At 45.8% G+C, this 11,109-nt stretch overlaps 1 protein-coding gene across 5 annotated transcripts in view; it reads left to right on the top strand.

The window, feature by feature from the left end:
- Positions 1-1,832: 1,832 nt before the first annotated feature.
- PPP3CA (protein phosphatase 3 catalytic subunit alpha) overlaps positions 1,833-11,109 on the top strand; it is a 285,139-nt gene continuing 275,862 nt past the window's right edge. For 4 of the 5 annotated variants that reach the window (XM_040966709.1, XM_040966708.1, XM_040966706.1 and 1 more), the window contains exon 1: positions 1,860-2,126. In XM_040966709.1, the coding sequence (XP_040822643.1) occupies positions 2,069-2,126 (58 nt within the window). In that variant the 5' untranslated portion in view covers positions 1,860-2,068. Of the gene's footprint in view, positions 2,127-11,109 lie in introns of all 5 variants that reach the window. The other variant, XM_040966707.1, reaches the window with a different exon arrangement.

The raw sequence follows: 11,109 nt of genomic DNA, 5'->3' as shown, positions 1-11,109 counted from the left end.
ACAGAAAGGAATGAGGGTTTAGAACCATTGTTTTTCCAGCTTTCTTCTTAATGTTCCTCACATTTCAAACTTCCTTGCAAGTCTCTATGAGAGGCACTCCTTCCATTCTGTGGGGTGGCACAAAGATCAGAGAGGGGCATTTGGGCCACATCATTTTGTGTCCCCCTCCAGGGGCTAATTTTTTCTTCCCACAGGAGAAACCAATGTGTGTGTGTGTGTGGGGGGGTTGTCTTGCCTTCCAAGGTTCTGCTTGGCATCAGAAGCAGCAAGAAGGTGAATCCAGTGACTGGAAAGGGTGGAAGGAAGAGGAGGCAGCCCCGGCCTCACAGTCACCGTGCGGAACAGTGGTAAAGGCAGCCTCTGGTCTTCCGCCTGCCCTCTCACTTCCCCCAGGAGACCCACAGGGCTGCCCCGGGTGACTCAAGGGCTATGTGCCCACTGTCCCCGAGCCTTGCCCACCTTGCCTGTTCCCTCCTTAGCATGATGCTAAAGGTATGCACGCAAGAGTTGGGGACGGCTGCTATCCCGCTGGGAACAGCCACGCAAGGCCTCGCCGCCGCTCCTCAAGGTAAAAGCTGTTCCTCGGCCGGCGCCTGGGTGATGCTCTGGGACAGCTGGGCAGCGCAGCTGCTGCGTCGCGGGCCCCGAGCTCCCGCGCTCGGCCTCCCCCACACCCAGGCTCGCCACTCCCGCCTCCTCTGCTCGCCCAGTCGCGGGCCACGCACACACCACCCAGGACACTCTCCGCACTTGGCTACTCACACTGCGGCGTAACCTAGCCGACCAATGCATGGCTGCCAGAGAGGCACGGTGTGTGAGAGTGTGTGTGTGTGTGTGTGCTCAGGGTTTGAGGGTGGGGTCCAGGGAAAGACGCCACACCAGAGTGCGGTGGCCTGGGGAGTCCCTCTCTTCCTTGCTGTCCCTCCTGCCCCCTATTCTTCTGCCCTCAGGCCAGCCTGCCGGCCCGCCGGCCCCCAGCGACACCTGAGCGGCGCGCAGCGCAGGCAGCAGGCCCGGCAGCTGAGAGAAAACAGAGCGGAGGGCGGGGACGGCGAGGAGGAGCGGGGGCGGGGCGAGCCGGGAGGCCGGAGTGACGTCCGCGCCAGCCAATGGGCGCGCGGAGCTCCGACGTCGGGGCGGGACGCCCGGGCCGGGCTCGGTGGGGAGGAGGCGGCGGGCGGCGCGCGAGAGGCGGGGGCCGGGAGGAGGAAGGGGAGGAGGCGGAGGCGGGCGCGGTGGCGGCGGCGGCGGCGGCGGCGGAGGAGGCGGCGGTGGCGGCGGCGGTGGCGGAGGCGGAGGAGGGTAGGTCTTCCCCGGGACTGTATCTGCGGAGCTCCGCGGCCGTTGCCTGTTGAGAGCGGAGGAGCGGCGCGAGGAGGCAGCGGCGAGCGCGGGGGAGAGCGCAGCGGCGGGACGTGTCCGGCGGCCGCGGCACCAGCGGCGGCGGCGCTGGCTCGTGGGGGAAGCGGCGGCGGCGGCAGCAGCAGCAGCAGCCGGAGCAGGAGCAGCAGCCTCTCCGCCGCCGGGGACGCCGAGGCGCGGCTGGTGGCACTGACATCGGCGGCCCTGCCTCTCCTCCTTCGCCCCCGGCCCTCCCCATGTGACCGGTTTTAATCCCGGGCCGTGTGCGCGCGTGGGGAGGCTCCATTCCGCGGTGCCCGGTCTTCCGTGCCGGGGTGGGTGCTTGTGTGTGCGCCTCTGCTGCACATCTCCCTCCCCTCCAAGAATAAAAGAAGAACCTGGAGGCGTGCTCAGAAAATAAATAAATACCCCCCTCTCCACGCGCGCACGCACACACACACACACACACACACACTCGCGCGCGCGCGCGCAGCCTGGAGCGAGTCGGCGGGGCTGGCGGCGGCGGCGGCGGAGGAGGAGTGAAGGCGGCGGCGGAGGAGGGACGCGCGGAGAAGGCAGTAACTTTAAAGCCAGCTCAGAGCCCAGACCTCCAGCCGAGCGGTTTGCAGCGCGGCGGCGGCGGCGCTGAGTGTCTGGCCCGCGGGTCCGGTCGGGGTGTGCAGTCGGACGGACGAGCAGCGTGTCGCTGTCCCCCCGGCGGCTGGAGATGTCCGAGCCCAAGGCAATTGATCCCAAGTTGTCGACGACCGACAGGGTGGTGAAAGGTAAGCTGAGCGCCCGCGGCCGCCCGGGGTGCCCCGAGTGTGCCGCAAGGCACCCGGGCGGCTCACCTCGCCTCCCCTCCCTTCCCCCTCGGCCCGGCTTCTCCCTGCTCCCGCCGCGGAGCGGACCTTCTAGGATATTGTGCAACCCGCGAGCCCCCTCCCCCACGCCACCCGCCCCGCTCTGCCCTGCCCCGCCGGGCGGGGGGGACATTGGTGTGGACGGGGGCGTCAGTTGGCAAATGGCTGAGCCGCGGGGAGGCGGTGGCGGTGGCGGGAGGGGGCGCCCGGGGGGTGGTGGTGGTGGTTGCTGGCAGGGTGTAGCTGCTGTGACAGAAATAGGAAGTGGGTGGCTGCTTGCAGGCTTGCATAGGATCAGGTTTATGGTTTTTTTTTTTTCTGCTGCTGGTGTGTGTGTGTGTTGGGGGGTGTTGTTGTTGTTGATTTATGGCTTTTCAAAGATTCATAGGGCATTTTTTGTGTGTGTGGCCGTGGCCCTGGAGCGAGCGCCTCTCGCGGGCAGGGCTTTCGGCAGCGCTCCATTGCAGCAATTCCCTGCGCGCCCCCTCCCCCTCGCCTCCCCCTGGACCGGCCTGCACGGCACTCGCGAGAGAGCTGGAGAGCGTGTGCTGGGGAGGAGGGGGGAGCCCGGTGCTTCCTCCGCACGCGGCGGGGGCGGCCGCAGCGGGAGGGGGCCCAAGGGGCTGCGTGGGGGCCCGGGAGGCGGGAACGACCTGCCAGCTGCCTTTGCCGGGCTGGGATTCCCCCCTGCATGCCCGGGAAGGACGGGAAAGGCAGTGCTCCAACCTCCTTTCCGCCCCTGGCGCTCCCCGCCGACCTGTCATTGCTCTTGAAGGGCTCCTGGCGCGCGCACTCCTCTGCCTGGGTAACCTCTGCTGTCATGCCTCCTCCACGCCCCTGCCACCCACCCCTTGTAAGGCACTATTTGATTCCAACGTCGCCTTTTCTCCCCCTGGAGTGTGTGCTCCCGGGAGTGGATGGCTCTGGGATTAACTGGCCCAGAAGAGCTGGTATGCGTGGGGGCAAACAGTGGGACAGGCATGGTCACCTAGTCAGTTTGAAGGGGAGACCCACTGTCCTCTCTGTTTTCCAAGGTGGAGTCGGGGAGGAACCTTCCTAGGAATCTTGGAAAAATGAGGCAACACGGTAGAACCACCAGGATTAAGTAGTAGCCCTCATTCCTGGTATCTGGACATTCAGCAAAGCTGGGATGGCCATGACTAAGAGGAGCCAGTCTCTGAAATCCAAAATAATGCTGCTGGTGTAGTGTGTGTGTGTGTGTGTGTGTGTGTGTGTGTGTGTGTGTGTGTGTGTGTGTGTGTGTGTGTGTGTGTGTGTGTGTGTGTGTGTGTGTGTGTGTGTGTACGTGCGCTGATAAAGTCATTTGCACCAAGACCACCTAGAAGTAACCTAGCAGCCCTAGGATGTGAGCCCCTGGGGTTTAGGAAGTGTCCCCCTCCTTGCAGGTTTGCTAAGTTGTGTGTGTGTGTGTGTGTGTGTGTGTGTGTGTGTGTGTGTGGTGGGGAGGCTGGTCAGTGCTGGGGAGGGAGAGAGAAGAAAGGAGAAGGGGAGACAGTAATTTTCTGATTTTGTTTTGGTTACATTAGAATCTGCCTCAGTACAGAATTCATAGGTTCATCTAAATTGAAACGGACTGCAAAAAAATGAAATGCCTACATCTATTTTATTTTTTCTGCAGGCATGGATTCTTATGTAAATAGTTATTCAAATTTATGCAAAAGAAGTATTTTGTATTAAAGGCTTCTTTGGACATTTTAGAAACCTAATGCTTTTTGCTGAAATATTAGAGAATAACAACTGACTCCCTAATGCATGAAGTTTGTTTAGGTTATAGCATCAATCTGAAAGCTTAAATCATGTTTCAAAACAACCATTATAAAGTCTACAGTTCAAATGATACCTGTAAATATGTTGGAAAATAAGAAATACAGTAAATCTTGTGTATGCACAGTCCCATTCCTTGGTCAGAAAATGTGGATTCTTAATGGAAAGGCATATATATTGTTATTTAAACAGTGTAAAAATAATTGTTCATATGTTCTGTCTTTACTGGTTTATGTACAAGAACCACTTGATGTCTAGTTTTACACACTTCCGTCCATAATCCCAAAAATTTTGTTTTATGCTTTTATGCAACAATGGAACACAAATGTGTGAAATAGACCCAAAACAGGAAAAGCCAATTTTACCTTCCTTTTAGTATTTTCTGTTCATAGAAAAAAGTTTTATTGATGAATTAAAATTTCAAGGCAGGCACACTGCTGATATTTGTTATGCTGTTGAGGTTGGAAACAGTGTTTTGTTTGTAATTATTTGAGATGAAAATGCATTTTGATTGTTGGCCTTTTACGAAATAATGTTTCTACTTGTATATACATATACATCTATATGCAAGTATGTATGCATATATACATGCTTAATGATTGAAAAGCACCTGTGTGCTAAATGGAAAACACATTATCAAATGATTTTTTTGTATTGCCCAAATGACTTTCATCATCAATTTTGTTAGACCTTCATCTCAGTGATCATTATTTAATTCATTTGTTACTGCAGGAAGATAATCCTTGAGGAGATACTTGTGCTCCTTAGAGTATTTTTCCTTTTACAAAGTATGTTTAGTATGATTTAGTATTATTATAGTATAGAGAACATCATTGCCGTGGCATGCCAAGGGCATTGCTGGCGGTTACTTTCATGAGTGCTGTTTGGCTTTTGCTGTATAACAAATTGCTGTTTACAGGGCTGCACTGTCCTAGTGGCGTTGTCCCTAGTAATGTGCTGGCACGCTCTGGATTTGCACTTGCAGAATGCAACATTAACAAGGTGGTGTGAATTGAGTCTCAACCATGGCATTTTTGAATCTGTAGATTTTGTAGAATATGTGAATATGTTCAGAGACCTCCTCATTTATTTATTTTAAACATTTATATATTTTAAAGTTGCAGAGAGAGTAGTAAGTGGAAGGAGGAGGAGACATGGTGGGGGTGGGGGAAGAGAGAGATAAGAAAATTCCATTTACTGCTGCACTCCCCAAAAGGCTGTACTGATCAGGGCCTGCCAAGATCAAATTCAGAACCCAGCAACTTCATCTGGTTTTACATGTGGGTGTCAGGTACCCAAGCTCTTGGGCCGTTTTCTGCTGCTTTCCCAAGCGTATTAGCAGAGAGCTGAGTTGGAAATGCAGCAGGGGGGCACGAACTGCCACTCATATGGGATGCTGGCATTGCAGGCTGTGGCGTAACTGACTATGCCACAACACCAGCCCTCTCATCAATTTTCTAAACCTAAAAAATGAAAGGAATAATGGCAAGGGGCATGCAAAACATTTATTTAAATTACCTCAGAAAAAAGTTAACTTCAGTTAGCAAATTTGGCGCTGTTTCATTTGGGCTGTTCTTGGATTAAAAATAATGGAGCATGAAATTCAGAGAAAGTGTCTTGGTACTGCCATTTGTGGGAAATATTTGATCTTTTAACTATTTTGCCTTGTATTTTAAAATAAGCATTGCATAGCTATAAGGTAAAAGGTGGAGGGTAATAATTAGCATAACCATCTCTTTTTCCCCTTAATGTTCACTACAACCAGCTTTTTCTCTGCATTGGTTCTCCTGCAGTCTTTAGTCCAAACTTTGGCTTTTCTTTCTCTCTGGTTGCTGCAGCCTGGAATGCTTTGGCCCTAAAATTCCACAGTGACTTAGAGCTCTGCCGCATGACAGAAATGGAGATGAATGTTCAGGTAGTGAAGAGTATGTGTTTGCTTTGTTACCTGTCTTGGCCTTTGGCAATATACTTTCTTTTTTTTTTTTTTTGAACAAACTTAACCTAAACTGATTCTAGTGGTAGAAATTTCTTATCGTGGCATGCTTTTGAGAGTGGAATTCCTGGGTAGATTTTGGGGACTCTGTTACCTAGTGCAGAGTGGTGCTCGCTTTCATGTTGCTTTGCTTACTGGTAACTGGTGGTTTTCCCTTTATGTTACCTGCTTCCGTGTGCGTGGTGTTGATAGAATACATGTAGGAAAACTCTGAAATGATATGTAGGTAAGCGTGTGTGTACATCTGTTTATCTAGAGAATCTGTATAATGAAGGCAAGTATACCATGAAGTGGAGATACATCACAGTATGCAACTCTGCTTCTGAATAAAAGCTGAATCTGTTAAATATATCTTGACGTTAGAATGCTGCACTTTATACCATTCACTCTGTCTATGAATCAGGATACACTTAAATAGCATGGTGATGGACTTGTGACTGTTGTTGAGGAACCGAACTATTATAACAATATAAGAGAAAGCAGTGGGGATGGGGGTATGGGAGGGTGGAAGGGGAAGTCTCTGAGCTTAAGGAACTGTACCATGAAAAATTAATTGTAAAAAGCATGTATAAAAAAAGCATATAATCAGGAAGATGCTGGGTGAGTAAAGTATTCTGTGAATAGGATTAATTACCAGTATTTCTGAGTTGGACTGGTAATGCTGCCTTCTTAAAAGGAACATGAAATTATCCCACACCTGAAGTGAGTGTCCTATTTGGATCTTTAAATGAAGTCATAAATGCAATTTTGTTCTGGTACCCTATTTGTGCTCATTGGGAATTCATTTGATGGGCGTTTTGCTACCATCAGCTGAACTGTTGCATGTATCTGGGATTCCATTTCAGTTTAGTGAAACCTCATTAATTCAGTATCATTAATTTGTGATTAAACATAAGTGATGGATACTTGAAGTTTATATTGGTGCAAATGTGAAGAAAGGAGTTTGCTAATTTAATACTGTAAACACCATAGTTGCAGCAAGGCTAATGTACTTAAACAGTACAAATCATTTCACCTTATAGTGAAGAACATGCACATTCATGCTGTTAGTTACAGATGAGGTGGATCTACTCATTAATATCTCCTTTTAAGACTTGTATAAAAACAAGTCATGTGCATTGCTGTTAAGCATTTTGTAACTTAAGGTTTAGGGCAATCACCAAGATGCATTCAGGGAAATTTCAGTGATTTTAAAAACTTTTGATTAGAAGAATCCACATCTTATTTTTTTTAAAGATTTATTTATTTTTATTGGAAAGTCAGATATACAGAGAGGAGGGGAGACAGAGAGGAAGATCTTGCGTCCAGTGATTCACTCCGCAACTGACCACAACGGCCAGAGCTGAGCTGATCCGAAGCCAGAAGCCAGGAGCTTCTTCGGGGTCCCCCAAGTGAGTGCAGAGTGTGCTGTCCTCAACTGCTTTCTGAGGACACAAGCAGGGAGCTGGATGGGAGGTAGAGCTGCCAGGACATGAACCAGTGTCCATATGGGATCCTGGCATGTGCAAGGTGGGGACGTTAGTTGCTAGGCTACCATGCTGGGCACAGAATCTGCATTTTAAAGATAGTATTTTTTGGTCTCTAGGTAGTGTTTTACTTTAAATGAACAATATATTTTAAGATGTTCCATTGAATTGTAGAAGGCTCACAACTTAGAATCTAGTTAATACAGTTCATTCCAGCATTTGTATATGTTTTTCAAAAAAGCTTGCTGGGAGAAAGAGGATGAGGAGGGATGAGCCCCTATGCTTAAAAAACTGTAGCATGGAAAATAATACATAAAAAAGTTTACAGCTCCAAAATCTTGTTTTCATTTTGTAATACATTTTTATTTGTATTTTTAAAGGCATGAAGTTAAGACTTTGATATACCTACCATATCTTACGGATTCTTGTAACTTTAACAGTAGGCCTGTTACACCTTTCCTTTTATGTGTCAGCCATGTGTAAGGTTCAAACTAATCATGAAACCGAAAAAAGAATCCATTTAGACTGACTTCATTGAAAGCCTGTATTTTTTTAAAAGAGACATTTGTCCTTTATCTAATCTGATTAAATTGCTGCATTGAAAGTTTTGTTGCAATTTGCTGAGCCCCTTCACAGCTATTAAAAGGTTCATAAGTCATGCTCTGGAATTTTGCTTATTACTGAAAAATAGTTTAGTCATTTTCAGCAACATACAGCTTTCTCTTGCAAGAGAGGGATATGATGAGATCTTGAAATGCACCTTGTCTAATTGTAGTGGTAGCTAAATACACAGGCTGCTGGTACCATGCATAAAAGAGTACTAATCCTAACCTGAGAGGACTCATTGGCTAGATGAGATATGGGAGAGTAGGGGGTTGTACTTGATCTCTTCCCCTGGGAATGGGGATTCATGTACTTGCTGGCATGATCACAGAGGACGACGTGTTACGTGTTTCAGATCAGTCAAGAACAGGGACCCATCGACATTGAAGGCTGTGAATATCATGTGTCTACAATGGTAACTTAATGATGGCACATACTTTAATTGTTAAAGAAAAAGATGGGATAATAAAATGGTAGAATAGATAAAATGATCATTAATGGAGCCAGAGTGCAAGTAAGTATAACCGTTTCTCCCCCTTTAGTAGAGAAACTAATCTCACTTGACAATATTATTGATTGCTGACAGTTTTTTTGCTCTGTTTATAATTACGTCTTGCTCCTTATTTTTCACTAAATATAGTTTTATATTTAGCATTGGATACATGTGGCAGTCCCCTTTGATCTTGGCATGAGGCTCACTAAAGAACTACTACTGCATGTTTTTTATTCAGGAAAAATATATAGAAATATGCTCATACATACAAGGAAACAGGAACTGCATACTCTCCTGTGAAGGAGTTTGGTTTACTTTTGTTTTGAATGTTGTTGTGGTAAGTCTCCTTACAGTATAGATAATGAGACACACTGTTTCAGTTGCTTAAGAATTCTGATAGTTTTGTTAAAGCATCAACCCATACTCATTACATTTCTGAGAACAGAGTGAGAGTGATATAGCCCCTGAAGTATTTGTAAATTAAGCCTCAAGTATTCTTGACATTTTCAACATTTTAAATTTACTTCATTTACTTCCATCTTCACTTCTGTCTCCAACATGAAACCAGAATATATATATATATATATATATATTTTTTTTTTTATAAGAAATCAACAGGAAAAGTCTGTTATCACTCCATGGTTAGTGCTCTGAATAATGGCTTAAATCAGATGGAGAATTGATCCATTGCTGGGGTCACAAACTCTTCTTTCCCAAATATGCAGACAGTAGACTCCCCAGATGTTAAATCAAGCAAGCAAACAGAGACTCAACTGAGGAAGTGACAACAAATTATTTAAAATGTTGTGTTTTGATATTAAGGTGGATACCTTGTGAGATCATCATAAAAAAAAAAAGCCTCATCCCCTCATTCATTACTCTAATCCATGAGTTTGACTTTTGGTAAAATTTCTTATAGCGTTTGTTTTAAAGAGGTGCTATCTGACTTTCCATAAATTTGTACTTTTGGTAAGGAAAAATTCTGCATGTGTCTATAAAATAATAAAACCAATAGATATCAGGGATTTATAAAAACTGTCTGTAGGTTATGACATACACTCTCACAATGTTTATCAATCTCAGATGCTGTCTGCAGTTAGGAAACCAAATGAGAAGCTAAATTAAAAACAAAATATTCCCATCAATTCTTAAGATTTTGAGACTAAAGAGAATTTATTTGTTGTGTTAGTTGTATTGCCAAGCTCTTTTGGGGGCATGGTGTGGTGGGGTGGGTGGCGTGGTTGGGATTTACTAGTTCCAGTAAGCTAGCTACTAGTTTGAAATGTTCATTGGTTTCTGTGTAACATTAAAATGTTTTTGAAATTCTAATGTTAGTGTTTAAATATTGTCTCCCTTTTGCATAGATTTGGAAGTTATATGAAACTATTTGTTAATTTGTATATTCAGAATTATAGTTTGCAAAATATAGCCATTGTACCAGTGGATTCCAGCTAAATATCTTATGGATTGAATACATTCTTGTTGCATGGTTTGGCCAATGCAAATTTTCACATGCCTTCTGAAGCAACAAATTAAATGTTTGTTTGGGTGTGTTGATTCCTCTTTTGTGTAAGTGGTTTTTTGTGATGACTGGTAAATTGGAATACATCCTATTCTAATCAAAATGGGATGGGAGAAGGAGGTATTAGTAAGATAACAATTAGATTGAGGATGTTTTGTTGTTTAGTTATGTGGACTGGCTTTCTGCCAGTGAAAGTGAGAAAAGGTGATAAGCCTCTTTTGGTTTAGGTTAAACTTAAGCCTTTCTATCAGTTTTTTTTTTTTTTTAACTAGGCTAATCCATTTTTTAACAAGTGAAAAAAGTTAACCATTCAGTGCTGGATTCATTGCCATACATATACAGCGTATGTATGCTTACGCATGTATCGTGTAATGCTCCTCCTCCCTTGAAATGATGGCTCTTCTAGGTCAGTAGAAGAGTAGTTTTTGGTTTTGATCTGTGCATTTTAGTTACTGCCCATATGTTAACCAAAAAGACAGTGATCTGAGAAGTTTCATTAAAAAACAAAACAAAAAGCCAATGAAATTATTCCCTAAAATTTTTTTGTTACATTCTTCTGTAATTTAGAAAGAACTCCTGCCCTCCTTTGGCCCCCAAAATGTCATTGTATGCTATCCGATGTGAAGACATATGGGTTATGATAATGAAATAAAAAGGGTGGCACCAACTCTGCTGACTCCTACTATCCTATGTGGCAGTGAGCCACCCCGTCATTTGTTTTTAAGAGTCGTGTGAATTGCTGCATCCTATCAAATTAAATTAAAAGCACTATATATTCTTGCTCATATGATAGAACCTGAGTCTAGATTTCAGGCTTGTGATTTTTTTTCTTTATCAAGGTTTTTTTGTTCTTCAAAAAGTGAAAAAGAATGATACTGTTTACATATTTATGCGCTTAAAATCTACACATACCTCTTCTGTGTGGGCCTGATCATTGTGTTTGCAGCAAGTCCCCCATCATTCAGTTTTCTTCATTTACTCTCCAGTTCAGTTGTCATCTCCACTGGATTGACAGCTCCTGCAACCTTCAGCTGGAGCACAGG

This window comes from Ochotona curzoniae, unplaced genomic scaffold (assembly GCF_017591425.1).
Source record: "Ochotona curzoniae isolate NIBS_2020 unplaced genomic scaffold, NIBS_Ocur_1.0 scaffold_4506, whole genome shotgun sequence".
NCBI lineage: Eukaryota > Metazoa > Chordata > Mammalia > Lagomorpha > Ochotonidae > Ochotona > Ochotona curzoniae.
The sequence above is the reverse complement of the archived record's forward strand: the minus strand, read 5'-3'. Positions and strand labels throughout refer to the sequence as shown.